Source organism: Psittacula echo (assembly GCF_963264785.1).
Source record: "Psittacula echo genome assembly, chromosome: 30".
Lineage (NCBI taxonomy): Eukaryota > Metazoa > Chordata > Aves > Psittaciformes > Psittacidae > Psittacula > Psittacula echo.
The window spans coordinates 1,242,871-1,257,050 of NC_137765.1; the positions used below are offsets into that span (position 1 = coordinate 1,242,871).

Genomic DNA, 14,180 nt, shown 5'->3' on the forward strand with positions numbered 1-14,180 from the left:
AGGGGGGGTGAGGGACCCCCAAACCCCCCCCCACCCCAACACTGCCCCCCCCACCCCAACACTGCCCCCCCCGCACCCCAACACTGCCCCCCCCACCCCAACACTGCCCCCCCCGCACCCCAACACTGCCCCCCCCACCCCAACACTGCCCCCCCCAGCACCCCAACACTGCCCCCCCCACCCCAACACTGCCCCCCCAGCACCCCAACACTGCCCCCCCACCCCAACACTGCCCCCCAGCACCCCAACACTGCCCCCCACCCCAACACTGCCCCCCCCACCCCAACACTGCCCCCGCACCCCAACACTGCCCCCCCCACCCCAACACTGCCCCCGCCACCCCAACACTGCCCCCCCAGCACCCCAACACTGCCCCCCCGCACCCCAACACTGCCCCCCCACCCCAACACTGCCCCCCCCACCCCAACACTGCCCCCCCAGCACCCCAACACTGCCCCCCCACCCCAAACACTGCCCCCCCAGCACCCCAACACTGCCCCCCCACCCCAACACTGCCCCCCCCCACCCCAACACTGCCCCCGCACCCCAACACTGCCCCCCCCACCCCAACACTGCCCCCGCACCCCAACACTGCCCCCCCAGCACCCCAACACTGCCCCCCCCGCACCCCAAACACTGCCCCCCCCCACCCCAACACTGCCCCCCCAGCACCCCAACACTGCCCCCCCACCCCAACACTGCCCCCCCCAGCACCCCAACACTGCCCCCCCACCCCAACACTGCCCCCCCAGCACCCCAACACTGCCCCCCCACCCCAACACTGCCCCCCCAGCACCCCAACACTGCCCCCCCCACCCCAACACTGCCCCCCCAGCACCCCAACACTGCCCCCCCACCCCCCCAACACTGCCCCCCCCACCCCAACACTGCCCCCCCCAGCACCCCAACACTGCCCCCCCCAGCACCCCAACACTGCCCCCCCACCCCAACACTGCCCCCCCAGCACCCCAACACTGCCCCCCCCGCACCCCAACACTGCCCCCCCACCCCAACACTGCCCTCCCCGCACCCCAACACTGCCCCCCCCGCACCCCAACACTGCCCCCCCCACCACCCCAACACTGCCCCCCCCACCCCAACACTGCCCCCCCAGCACCCCAACACTGCCCCCCCAGCACCCCAACACTGCCCCCCTGCACTGCCCCCCCCGCACCCCCATACCCCCCGCCCCCCCCTTACCAGTCTTGGGGAGCGGGCCCCCGAGGGGGGCGGTGCTGAAGGGCCCCCCTGCTTGCAGCAGAGCACAGGGCACGTCCCCCCCCCCCAGCTCCAGCTGCAGCCCCCCCAGGATGAGGAGGGGGGGCCCCTGCAGCAGGGGGGGGGCGCTCCCCCCCTCGGCCAGCGCCCCCCCCCGCTGGAGCAGGGGCAGGCAAACCACGGCCTCGAGCGGGGGGGCCGGGGGGGGGGGCTCAGCCACAGGGACCCCCCCAGGGACTTGGGGGTCCCCCCGGGGGGAGCCTCAGAGCCGGAGCTGCAGCCCCCGGAGGAGGAGGAGGAGGGGCTGCCGGGGGGGTCTGAGGTGGGAGAAAGGGGGGGGGTCAGAGAGAGCCCTCAAAGGACCCCCCCAGCCCCAATGAAACCCCCCCAGCCCCAATGAAACCCCCCCAGCCCCCCCCAAGTGCCCCCCCCATGCTCACTGCGGGGTTACAAGAGCCAGACCCAGCGCTGCCCATCCTCATCCCGCAGCCCCAAACTGCCCCATAGCCCCCTCAAACTGCCCCATAGCCCCCTCAAACTGCCCCATAGCCCCCTCAAACTGCCCCATAACCGCCCCAACCACCCCATAGCTACCCAAAACCACCCCATTACCCCTCAAACTGTCCCATAACCCCCCCAAGCCGCCCCATAACCCCCCCCGGAATCGTCCCATAACCCCCCCCCACTGCCCCATAACCCCCTCAACCCCCCCCACCACCCCATAACCCCCTCAACCCCCCCCAACCACCCCATAACCCCCCCCACTGCCCCATAACCCCCTCAAGCCCCCCAAAACCACCCCATAACCCCCTCAAACCCCCCCAACCACCCCATAACCCCCCCCCACTGCCCCATAACCCCCTCAACCCCCCCCACCACCCCATAACCCCCTCAACCCCCCCCAACCACCCCATAACCCCCCCACACTGCCCCATAACCCCCTCAAACCCCCCCCAACCACCCCATAACCCCCTCAACCCCCCCCCCCATAGCCCCCCCCAGCCCCTCACCGTCGCCCTCGGAGTCGCTGAGCGGCCGCAGCGGCGAGTGCAGGTCCTGGAAGTAGCGGTGGCCGCGCTCGCACTCCCACACGGCCGTGGTGAAGAGCCCCACGGAGGGGTCGAGCTCGGCCAGCGCCGGCTCATAGGGGCAGCGCTGCCGGTGGTCCTCGTACCACAGCACCGCGTGGCGCAGGCAGTTCACGTTGCGCCGCCGGCCTTGGGGGGGGGGCACAGTGACACCCCCGGAGCGCACCAAGAGCACCCCCAAAAAGGGGGGGGCATAAATAAACACAAACACAGCCCCCCCCCCCCCCCGTACTCACGTTTCTTCCGTTTGGGTTTCTTTGGGAGCTGCTCCCAGGGTTTGCTGAGGGGGGAATGGGGAGAGGTCGGGGGGGAAAACGGGGGGGGAAAGAATGGAGGGAGGTTGGGGGGCAACGGGAGGGGGAACTTAGGGGAGACTGAGGAGGAAACTGGGGGGACCCCCAAGAGAGGAACAGAGCCCCCAAAGCCACCCCATCCCCAAGCTCCCCATTGCCCCCAGGGCTCCCATTGCCTTCAGTGCCCTCATTCCCCCTCATTGCTCCCATTCTCCCTCAGTGCTCCCATTCCCCCTCATTGCCCCCATTACCCACAGTGTTCCCATTGCCCCCATTGCTCCCATACCCCCTCATTGCCCCCAGTGCCCCCCAATACCCCCCATTCCCCCTCATTGCTCCCATTCCCTCTCATTACCCCCGCTACTCCCATTGCCCCCCATTGCCTCCATTGCTCCCATTCCCCACCATTGCTCCTCAGTGCCCCCCAATCCCCGCTATTACCCCCATTGCCCCCATTGCCCGCATTCCCCCCGCTCACCCGCGCCTCCCCGCTCGCTGCCCCCGCTCCAGCCCCAGCAGGTAGGCCGCGAGCTTGGCGTCGCTCCACCCGCTGCGGCGGCGCAGGTCGACCCAGGGCCCGTGCGCCTCGCCCAGGTAAACCCGCCGCACGTCGTACTTCTTCCGGGACTCCAGGCGCCGCCGCGCCCGGTCCGACTCCGTCAGCCGCGGCCTCCCCCGGGCCTTGCGCCCCGAGCCCGGCTCCGCACCGGGCCCGGCCCCGGGCACCGGGCCCCGCTCGGCCGCGCTCATGCCGGGCCCAGCGCCCCTGCGGCGCTTCCGGCGCGCAGCAGTGACGACAGCGCCGGCTCCGAGGTGCTCGGGAGCGCGCATGCGCAAAGTGGTGCCTGCCACAGCCCCGGGTCCTAAAGAGCATCAGAACCGGTCCTAAAGAGCATCAGAACCGGGTCCTAAAGAGCATCAGAACCGGTCCTAAAGAGCATCAGAACCGGGTCCTAAAGAGCATCAGAACCGGGTCCTAAAGAGCATCAGCACCGGGTCCTAAAGAGCATCAGCCCCGGGTCCTAAAGAGCATCAGCCCCGAGTCCTAAAGAGCATCAGCCCCGGGTCCTAAAGAGCATCAGCCCCGGGTCCTAAAGAGCATCAGCCCCGGGTCCTAAAGAGCATCAGCCCCGGGTCCTAAAGAGCATCAGCCCCGGGTCCTAAAGAGCATCAGCCCCGGGTCCTAAAGAGCATCAGCCCCGGGTCCTAAAGAGCATCAGCCCCGGGTCCTAAAGAGCATCAGCCCCGGGTCCTAAAGAGCATCAGCCCCGGGTCCTAAAGAGCATCAGCCCCGGGTCCTAAAGAGCATCAGCCCCGGGTCCTAAAGAGCATCAGCCCGGGTCCTAAAGAGCATCAGCCCCGGGTCCTAAAGAGCATCAGCCCCGGTCCCCCCAGCACAGGACACCCCTCTCCATTCTGTCACCTCCTTTATTCCCCCAGGCTTTCGGTGCCCCCCCCGATGTTTCCCTGTCCCTGCTGGGGGGGCTCCAGCTGTGGGAGGGGGGGTCCCGGGTGCGGGTGCCCCCCTTCGTTGAGGCGGAAGATAACGGGGGTCTTCCCCAGCACCGGGTTCTCCTCCTGCAGCCCCGACAGCCACTTCCCCAGCGTGCGGCGGTCCCCGGCTCCCGCCATGCAGACGGCGAAGATGGGACCTTCCTCCACTGTGGGGGGGGGAAATGGGGGTGAGAGGGGTTCGCGCCCACCCCCTCCACCCTTAACACCCCCCCTCAAGCCCCGTACCCTCGTCTATGTCGAAGTCTTCATCGTCCCAGGGGCCGCGCTCCAGGTCCAGGTCGAGGTACAGGGGGTAATAGAAGCTGCGCTCGGGGTCGAGGGGCTCCTCCTTGGGGGGGGGGGGGGGGGACGACGACAAAAAGGGGGGCAGGGTCCCCAATTGTACCTCCCATGTCCAGGGAGGGGGGGTCCCGTCCTGCCCCATAGGTTCTGTGTGTGTGTGTGCCCCCCCCCAACACCCGGGGCTCACCCTTCGGTCGGGGGGCAGCGGGTCCCCCCTGAGCACGTAGTACTGCAGCTGGGCGCCGCGGAGCCAGAGCGGGAAGGGCCCCTCCACGTAGACGGGCAGGGATGGGCAGTGCCGGGCCAGGAGCTCCCGCTGCTCCTCGCTCTGCGACCCTATGGGGGTAAGAGAGGGTTGGGGGAGCCCAAACCCTGACATGGGGGCCCCATTGCTGCCCCCATCCCCTGTGGGTGCTCACCGATGATGTAGGGCTGGAGGGAGCCTTCCCCATCACCCTCCTCTGGCACCGGGTGCTGTGGGGGGACCTGATGGTCACCGAGGGGGCAGCCCCCATTCCGCTGCAGACCAAACCCCACCGTGCACCCCATGGACCCCCCCATAGCCCCCAATGCACCCAAACCCCCACCCCAAATACCCTCAGCACCCCATAGCCCTCAATGCACCCCACAGCCTCAATGCACCCCACAGTCCCAATGCACCCCATACCCCCCACACCTGGTTCATGGTGAGCACAGTGTGGGGCTGGATGAGCCGCAGCCCCATAGCCACCATAGCCCCCCATAGCCCCCATACCTGGTACACGGTGAGCGCGCAGTGGGGCTGGATGCGCTGCAGCCCCATAGCCCCCCACAGCCCCCATACCTGGTACACGGTGAGCGCGCAGTGGGGCTGGATGCGCTGCAGCCCCATAGCCCCCCATAGCCCCCATACCTGGTACACGGTGAGCGCGCAGTGGGGCTGGATGCGCTGCAGCCCCATAGCCCCCATACCTGGTACACGGTGAGCGCGCAGTGGGGCTGGATGCGCTGCAGCCCCATAGCCCCCATACCTGGTACACGGTGAGCGCGCAGTGGGGCTGGATGCGCTGCAGGCCGAGGCGGGCGCGGGGCAGGCCGGGCGGGGGCAGCGGCGCGGGCAGCGGGTGCGGGTTGATGCGGCTCATCCGCGGCAGCCAATAGAGCAGGCGCTGGCACTTCCGCACCGGGCGGCTGCGGGGCCCGAACACCCCCAGGAGCAGGAACTGCGTCTCCGCGTCCGGGACCACCCCTGGGGGGGAACACGGGGTGTGGGTAAGGGAGATACGGTATCGGATATGGGGTAAGGGGATATGGGATATGGGGTATGGGGTATGGGGTATGGGGGTATGGGGTATGGGGTATGGGGTATGGGGATATGGGGTATGGGGTATGGGGTATGGGGTATGGGGTATGGGGTATGGGATATGGGGTATGGGGTATGGGGTATGGGGTATGGAGTATGGGGTATGGGGTATGGGGTATGGGGTATGGAGTATGGGGTATGGGTATGGGGTATGGAGTATGGGGTATGGGTATGGGGTATGGGGTATGGAGTATGGGGTATGGAGTATGGGGTATGGAGTATGGGGTATGGAGTATGGGGTATGGAGTATGGGGTATGGAGTATGGAGTATGGGGTATGGAGTATGGAGTATGGGGTATGGGATATGGGGTATGGGGTATGGGGTATGGGGTATGGAGTATGGGGTATGGAGTATGGGGTATGGGGTATGGGGTATGGAGTATGGGGTATGGGGTATGGAGTATGGGGTATGGGGTATGGGATATGGGATATGGGATATGGGATATGGGATATGGGGTATGGGCTATGGGCTATGGGCTATGGGGTAGGGGATATAGGGCATGGATATGGAATATGGAGTATGACATATGGGATAGGCAATATGGTATATATGGTATGAAATATGGGATATAGGGATATGGGATATGAGATATGGGGATATGGGATACGCGGGTATGGAATATGGGGTATGGGATACAGATATCAGGTATACAGTATGGATATGGGGCATGGGATATGGGATACAGGGTATGGGGTACGGGACATGGGGTATGAGATATGGGCTTATGGCTATGGGATATGGGGATACGGGATATGGATATGGGGAATGGGATATGGGATACAGGGTATGGGGTATGAGACATGGGGTATGGGATATGGGGTATGGGATATAGAATACAGGATATGAAATATGAGATATGGGGATATGGGGTATGGGATAGGAGATACGGGATATGGGGTATGGGATATGGGATAGGAGATATGAGATATACGATATGAAATAGGAGGATATGGATATGGGATACGGGATATGAGGATATGAGATACTGGACACGGGGCTATGGGCTATGGATACGGGCTATGTCCCCCCCTCACCGTATCGCTCCATCTGCTCCAGGATCTGCAGCCCGCACTCCTGCTGCCGGGGGAAGGGCGCCAGCATCCGCTGGAGGGCGCTGCGGGGCACCCAGGGCCCCCTCGGCAGCAGCCGCAGCACTCGATGGTAGGAGCCCAGGTCCCGCTCCGCTCCCAGCGCGGGCATCGCCGCCAGCGCCGCCGCCACCAGCTCCAAGCGCCCCACGCGGCGGCCCGGGCGCTGCTCCAGCGCCGCCAGCGCAGCCGCGAAGGCCTCGGGGCCCCCCCCCGCTTCCGGGACGGCGGCACCGGAGGCGGGGGGCGGGGGGGGGGCATCGCCGGGGTCCTCGCAGCTCTGCCCCGCCGGGGCCTCGCGGGGGCGGTGGGAGAGGGGACGGGGGAGCTGCGGGGGGATAAAGGGGGGAATGGGCGTGAATGGGGGGGAATGGGGGGAAAGGGGGGGGAAGGGGTCAATGGGGTCCCCCCTCCACCGGTGTCTCCCCCCCCCCGCCCTTCATCCCCGCCCCTCCCCCACCTGCGCCCCCCCCCACACCCCCCGCAGCAGCGCGCGCGCCGCGGGCAGCCTCATGGGGGTCATCGCGGGTCAGAGGTCAGAGGTCAGGACCGGACACCGGGACCCGTCCAGCGCCGGGGTCGCTGCTCTTGGGCGCCGCCATGTCCCGGGTGACCCCGCCGGGCAGCGCTTCCGGGTCAGGAGGCGGAGCCTACGGCGGAGCCAATCACCGCGCGTCGCTTCACCTTGGGGGGGTGTGGCCCGGGAGACGCGAGCGGTGATTGGCGGTGGTGGGGGCGTGGCTCAGAGAGGGGGTTCCCTGTGACGTCACAGGGGGCGCCTCGCCGGGGGATCCACCGTGACGTCAGAAGCGGGGGGGGGGAAGACGCGGTGACGTCACAACAGCGATGCCGGGAGGGGAGAAGGGGAGCGACGTGACGTCACGTGAGGGAACACGGTGACGTCAGAACCGCGGCATCTGCCCCGGCGGGGGGTGCCCCCGCGTGGGGGAGGGGCGCATTCCCCGTCTGTGACGTATGAACCCCCCCATCCCCCCCCCGGAGAGTCCGATCCGGTGACGCCACCAGAGGGGGGGAGGGGCAGGATGGGGATGGAGGGGGAGGGGTTGGGACTTCCCCCCCCCCCCCCCCCCCGGGATCCCCCCTCGGAATGTGGAAAAAATGACGCCATCACCCGCCCCGCGCTGACGTCACCGCGGCGGGGGGCGCGGATTGGCTGCGGGGGCCCGGCCCGGGGGGGGGCTTCGCGCCCGCCACCGACTTTTAAAAGTGGCGCCGGGACCGGAGCGAGACCCGGGAGCAACCGGACACCGGCACCGGAGCAGGACCGGGACCGAGCCCATCCCACCGGGACCGAACCGGGACCGACCCCATCCCACCGGGACCGAACCGGGACCGACCCCATCCCACCGGGACCGAACCGGGACCGACCCCATCCCACCGGGACCGAACCGGGACCGATCCCATCCCACCGGGACCGAACCGGGACAGAACCAGGACTGACCCCACTGGGACTGAACCGGGACCGACCGCACCGGGATCGACCGGACCCCATCGGGACCGAACCGACCGGCACCGACCGGGTCCGACCCTCCGCAAACCGGGATAAACCGGGACCGGGCTGACCCGACCCCCCCGAACCGCCTCGGGACCCCCGTCCCCGTCCCGTCCTGATGTCCAACGCTCACTTCAACCGCGGGCCGGCCTACGGGCTGTCAGCCGAGGTGAAGAACAAGGTGAGCAAGGCCCAACCGGGCCGAACCGGGGGGGGGGGGGGGGTGTCAGAGCCCCGGTAATACCGGGGGGGGGGGCGGGGCTGGTCGCTGTCCATGGTGCTGCCCCATGGGGGGGGGGGGATATGGGGGTTGTGTGATGAGGGATGAGGCGGGGGGGGTGGGAATGAGGGGTCCGGCCCCGCCGCCGGTACCCATGGGGTTAACGGGAGGGTTGGGGGGGGTCCGGGGGGGGCCCCGCCGCGAGCCCTTATAAGGCGGCGGCGCGCGGCGGCGGCCCGGGGCTATATATGGGCAACGGGAGCGGCGGGACCGGCCCGGGGGGGGGGCGGGGGGAGATGCCCACCCCTCCCCCACGCTCTTCTTCCCTTCCCCCCCCATCCCGGAGCTGCTTGGGGGTGTCCCCGTCCCCCCTCCCCCCCATGTCCCTGTGTCCCCCCCCCCACGCCGTGATCGTGTCCCCCCATAGCCTGATGCTGCCCCCGTGCCCCTCCACGGCCCCCCCCATCCCCTCCACGCTGCCTGAACATCCCTGCATTGTGCCCATACCCTATGTCCCTGTATCCCATACGTGATATCCCCACATCCTACATCCAATATCCCCATATCCCATTCCCCTATATCCCCACATCCCATACCCCTATATCTCCATATCCGATACCCCTGTATCTCCATATCCCATACCGCATGCCCCTTTATGCCATACCCTACACACCCTATCCCATGCCCTCTATTCCCATATCCAGTACCCAATATCCCTGTATCCCACATCCCATACCCTATATCCCCACATCCCATACCCTATATCCCCACATCCCGTACCCTATAGCCCCATACCCCCCTCGCACACCGGTATCCCCCATCCCGTACCCCATGTCCCCGTATCCCAGCTGGCCCAGAAGTACGACCCGCAGCGGGAGCGGGAGCTCCGCGCCTGGATCGAGGCCACCACCGGCCGCCGCATCGGGGACAACTTCATGGACGGCCTCAAGGACGGGGTCATCCTGTGCGAGTACGGCCCTGACCCCCCCTTCGAGCATGGGGTTACTCTTGGGGGGGCTCAGCCCAACACTGACCCCAACGGGACCCAACCTTGGCCCCAATGAGACCCAACCATGACCCCAATGAGACCCAACCATGACCCCAATGAGACCCAACCTTGGCCCCAATGAGACCCAACCTTGGCCCCAATGAGACCCAACCTTGGCCCCAACGGGACCCAACCATGACCCCAACGGGACCCAACCATGACCCCAACGGGACCCAACCTTGACCCCAATGAGACCCAACCTTGACCCCAACGAGACCCAACCTTGACCCCAACGAGACCCAACCTTGACCCCAACGAGACCCAACCTTGACCCCAACGAGACCCAACCTTGACCCCAACGGGACCCAACCTTGGCCCCAATGAGACCCAACCTTGGCCCCAACGGGACCCAACCTTGACCCCAACGGGACCCAACCTTGGCCCCAACGGGACCCAACCATGACCCCAACGAGACCCAACCTTGGCCCCAACGAGACCCAACCTTGGCCCCAACGAGACCCAACCTTGACCCCAACGGGACCCAACCATGACCCCAACGAGACCCAACCTTGACCCCAACGAGACCCAACCTTGGCCCCAACGAGACCCAACCTTGACCCCAAGGGGACCCAACCTTGACCCCAAGGGGACCCAACCTTGACCCCAAGGGGACCCAACCTTGACCCCAAGGGGACCCAACGTGACCTTTGACCCTATGACCCCCAGGCTCATCAACAAGCTCCAGCCCGGCTCCGTGCAGAAGGTGAATGAACCCATCCAGAACTGGCACAAGGTGAGGGGGGGGGGGGCAAGGACTTGGGGGTCCTATAGGGGCACTTGGGGGTCTCAAGATAGGACTTGGGGGTCCGGGGGGATCCCACGGCCTCTGCCCCCCACGCGCAGCTGGAGAACATTGGGAACTTCCTGAGGGCCATCACGCGCTATGGGGTGAAGCCCCACGACATCTTCGAGGCCAACGACCTCTTTGAGAACACCAACCACACGCAGGTGCAGTCCACCCTCATCGCCCTGGCCAGCCAGGTGACCCCCGGGGGGACATGGGGGGCCCCATATCCCCATCACAGCCCCTATGACATCCCCATCCCGTCCCTATGACATCCCCATCCCATCCCTGTGACATCCCCATCCCATCCCTGTGACATCCCCATCCCGTCCCTGTGACATCCCCATCCTATCCCTGTGACATCCCCATCCCTGTGACATCCCCATCCCGTCCCTATGACATCCCCATCCCATCCCTGTGACATCCCCATCCCGTCCCTATGACATCCCCATCCCATCCCTGTGACATCCCCATCCCATCGCTGTGACATCCCCATCCCATCCTTGTGACATCCCCATCCCATCGCTGTGACATCCCCATCCCATCCCTGTGACATCCCCATCCCATCCCTGTGACATCCCCATCCCATCGCTGTGACATCCCCATCCCTGTGACATCCCCATCCCGTCCCTGTGACATCCCCATCCCTGTGACATCCCCATCCCATCCCTGTGACATCCCCATCCCATCGCTGTGACATCCCCATCCCATCCCTGTGACATCCCCATCCCATCGCTGTGACATCCCCATCCCATCCCTGTGACATCCCCATCCCATCGCTGTGACATCCCCATCCCTGTGACATCCCCATCCCTGTGACATCCCCATCCCGTCCCTGTGACATCCCCATCCCGTCCCTATGACATCCCCATCCCGTCCCTGTGACATCCCCATCCCGTCCCTGTGACATCCCCATCCCTGTGACATCCCCATCCCATCCCTATGAAGTCCCCACCACATCCCCTGGGATCACAGGGACATGGAGGGGGGGTCCCAGTTGGTCCCCGCTTGCCCCCAGCTGGGTGATGGGGCTGCATGGGAGGGAATCTGGGGGGGATTTGGGGTCCCAGGGGTGGAATCTGCTGCCCCAGGGAGGGAATTGGGGTCCAGGAGGGGGATTTGGTGCCCTATGCATGGAATGGGGGGTCCCAGGGTGGGAATGTGGGGTCCATGGGGGGGATTTTGGGGTCCATGGGGGGGGATGTGGGGCTCACGGGGGGCAATGTGGGGTCTGGGCCAGGCCAAGACATTGGGGAACAACGTGGGGCTGGGGGTGAAATACGCCGAGAAGCAGCAGCGGCGCTTCCAGCCGGAGAAGCTGCGCGAGGGGCAGAGCATCATCGGGCTCCAGGTGCCAGGGATGTGGGACCAGGGATGCGGGATGTGGGGCCAGGGTTGTGGGGCCAGGGATGCGGGATGTGGGGCCAGGGATGTGGGATGCGGGGCCAGGGATGCGGGGCCAGGGATGCGGGATGCGGGGCCAGGGTTGTGGGGCCAGGGATGCGGGGCCAGGGATGCGGGATGTGGGGCCAGGGATGTGGGATGCGGGGCCAGGGTTGTGGGGCCAGGGATGCGGGGCCAGGGATGCGGGATGTGGGGCCAGGGATGCAGGGCCAGGGATGCGGGATGTGGGGCCAGGGATGCAGGATGTGGGGCCAGGGATGCGGGGCCAGGGATGCGGGGCCAGGGATGCGGGATGTGGGGCCAGGGATGCGGGGCCAGGGATGCGGGGCCAGGGATGCGGGATGCGGGGCCAGGGATGCGGGATGTGGGGCCAGGGATGCGGGATGTGGGGCCAGGGATGCGGGATGTGGCGCCAGGGATGTGGGAAGTGGGGCCAGGGATGTGGGGCCAGGGATGCGGGATGTGGGGCCAGGGATGCGGGGCCAGGGATGCGGGATGTGGGGCCAGGGATCTGGGATGTGGGGCCAGAGATGCGGGGCCAGGGATGCGGGATGTGGGGACACAGGGGAATAGGGGCAGACACAGGGACACGGCGGTACTGGAGGGATATGGGGACACAGGGGGGACACGGGCATGAACATGGGGGGCCATGGGGAGGATACGGGGACATCAGGACCACAGGGCCATGGGGGGATGCAGGATGTTGGTTGAGGACACAGGGACACGGGGGGGGGGGGGGGGACACCGCTTCCCAGCCCGGCCAGGGGGTGACAGCGCCCGCAGGCACCTCCCAGCCAGCTCGAGGCCACTGTCCCCATTGTCCCCACTGTCCCCACTGTCCCCATTGTCCCCACTGTCCCCCCAGATGGGCACCAACAAGTTTGCGAGCCAGCAGGGCATGACAGCCTACGGGACCCGGCGCCACCTCTACGACCCCAAGCTGGGCACGGACCAGCCCCTGGACCAGGCCACCATCAGCCTGCAGATGGGCACCAACAAGGGCGCCAGCCAGGTGGGGACAGCGCCACCGAGGGGCTGCGGGGACACCTGGATGGGTGCCGGGGTCCCCGCTGTGTGGGCTGCGGGTCGGGGGGGCCCCCTCGGGGGCTGCTGAGGGGTCCCGCGTCCCTGTTGCAGGCGGGAATGACGGCGCCGGGCACGAAGCGGCAGATCCTGGCGCCGGCGCTGGGCATGGAGCGCTGCGACGCGCTCACCATCGGCCTGCAGATGGGCAGCAACAAGGGCGCGTCGCAGAGCGGGATGACCGTGTACGGCCTGCCCCGGCAGGTCTGCGACCCCAAGTACTGCCCCGGCCTGCTCGACGGCCTCGACGGGCCCAACCACCACCCCTGACAGCCGGCGGGGACGCGGAGCTGGGGACATGCATGGCCCGTGGGGAGGGACGCACAGCCCTAGAGACACACCTGGACCTGGGGGGCACAAGGCCCCTGAGGAGACACACGGAGCTGGGGGGACACAAGGCCCTTGGGGATACACATGGGCCTTAGGGACACATGGACCTGGGGGGCACACAGGGACCTTAGGGACACATGGACCTGGGGGGCACACAGGGACCTCAGGGACACATGGACCTGGGGGGCACACAGGGACCTTAGGGACACATGGACCTGGGGGGCACACAGGGACCTTAGGGACACACGGACCTGGGGGGCACACAGGGACCTTAGGGACACATGGACCTGGGGGGCACACAGGGACCTTAGGGACACACAGACCTGGGGGGCACACAGGGACCTTAGGGACACACGGACCTGGGGGGCACACAGGGACCTTAGGGACACAGGGACCTGGGGGGCACACAGGGACCTTAGGGACACACGGACCTGGGGGGCACACAGGGACCTTAGGGACACACGGACCTGGGGGGCACACAGGGACCTTAGGGACACACGGACCTGGGGGGCACACAGGGACCTTAGGGACACACACACAGACCTAGAGGAGGACAGGGCCCCTTGGGGGGGGGGAACGACACAGACCTAGGGGACACACATGGACACGGGGGGGACACATGGATCTCGGGGACACCCACACAAGGCCCTCAGGGACATGCATGGCCCTGGGACACCCGCACAGCCCTTGGGGACATGCACGGCCCTTAGGGACGCACACACGGCCCTTTGGGGGGGGACACGCACAGGACCCCCCCTGAAGCCACTGAGGCACAATAAAAGCCACACGCAAACTTGTCATGGAGGGATGGAGATGCTGGGGGGGGGGGGGGCACTGGGCGGCTGGAGAGAGCAATTGGAGGGGGGTGACACTGGGCACTGTCCCCACATGTCCCTATGGGGCTCCACACGTCCCCACACTGTGACAAGGACGCTCAGCCCCACCAGGGCATTTATTCACTGTCACACCCC

The 14,180-nt window shown here is 66.9% G+C and overlaps 3 protein-coding genes across 4 annotated transcripts in view; 1 reads left to right on the top strand and 2 right to left on the bottom strand.

The window, feature by feature from the left end:
- Positions 1-4,130, bottom strand: part of ZNF653 (zinc finger protein 653) — a gene marked incomplete at its 3' end in the record, with an annotated part of 4,358 nt that extends 228 nt beyond the window's left edge. Inside the window, exons 1-5 of the mRNA XM_080636208.1 lie at positions 4,023-4,130; positions 3,078-3,462; positions 2,543-2,586; positions 2,229-2,435; positions 1,201-1,535 (exon numbers count right to left, since the gene is read on the bottom strand). Coding sequence (XP_080492334.1) covers positions 1,201-1,535; positions 2,229-2,435; positions 2,543-2,586; positions 3,078-3,430 — 939 coding nt within the window. The 5' untranslated portion in view covers positions 3,431-3,462; positions 4,023-4,130. The remainder of the gene's footprint in view (positions 1-1,200; positions 1,536-2,228; positions 2,436-2,542; positions 2,587-3,077; positions 3,463-4,022) is intronic.
- LOC308231054 (evolutionarily conserved signaling intermediate in Toll pathway, mitochondrial-like) lies at positions 4,010-7,773 on the bottom strand. Of its 2 annotated transcripts, XM_080636159.1 has the most exons (7): positions 7,288-7,770; positions 6,774-7,155; positions 5,407-5,624; positions 4,816-4,870; positions 4,584-4,732; positions 4,340-4,442; positions 4,010-4,260 (listed from the first exon to the last, which is right to left on the bottom strand). In XM_080636159.1, exons 1-7 carry the CDS (start codon positions 7,348-7,350, stop codon positions 4,028-4,030), a joined length of 1,203 nt encoding a protein of 400 aa, XP_080492285.1. In that variant the 5' UTR covers positions 7,351-7,770; the 3' UTR covers positions 4,010-4,027. The 2 variants fall into 2 exon arrangements, with proteins under 2 accessions (XP_080492285.1, XP_080492284.1); XM_080636158.1 differs by lacking the exon at positions 4,816-4,870 and having other exon boundaries at positions 5,151-5,624; positions 7,288-7,773.
- Positions 7,774-7,935: 162 nt separating this feature from the next.
- LOC308231058 (calponin-1) lies at positions 7,936-13,995 on the top strand. The gene is made up of 7 exons (XM_080636163.1): positions 7,936-8,521; positions 9,409-9,530; positions 10,275-10,341; positions 10,452-10,589; positions 11,633-11,743; positions 12,662-12,808; positions 12,934-13,995. Exons 1-7 carry the CDS (start codon positions 8,459-8,461, stop codon positions 13,147-13,149), a joined length of 864 nt encoding a protein of 287 aa, XP_080492289.1. The 5' UTR covers positions 7,936-8,458; the 3' UTR covers positions 13,150-13,995.
- Positions 13,996-14,180: the final 185 nt, after the last annotated feature.

What these genes read in the sequence shown, in the direction of transcription:
- LOC308231054 (XM_080636158.1), bottom strand. Translation starts at nt 7,350, where the DNA reads ATGACCCCCATGAGGCTGCCCGCGGCGCGCGCGCTGCTGCGGGGGGTG. An exon ending in CGCTGCCCCCCGACCGAAGG is followed by an intron (nt 4,443 to 4,583) that starts GTGAGCCCCGGG and finishes CCCCCCCCCAAG; the next exon opens with GAGGAGCCCCTCGACCCCGA. An exon ending in AGACTTCGACATAGACGAGG is followed by an intron (nt 4,261 to 4,339) that starts GTACGGGGCTTG and finishes CCCCCCCCACAG; the next exon opens with TGGAGGAAGGTCCCATCTTC.
- LOC308231058 (XM_080636163.1), top strand. Translation starts at nt 8,459, where the DNA reads ATGTCCAACGCTCACTTCAACCGCGGGCCGGCCTACGGGCTGTCAGCC. An exon ending in TCATCGCCCTGGCCAGCCAG is followed by an intron (nt 10,590 to 11,632) that starts GTGACCCCCGGG and finishes GGTCTGGGCCAG; the next exon opens with GCCAAGACATTGGGGAACAA. An exon ending in CCAACAAGGGCGCCAGCCAG is followed by an intron (nt 12,809 to 12,933) that starts GTGGGGACAGCG and finishes TCCCTGTTGCAG; the next exon opens with GCGGGAATGACGGCGCCGGG.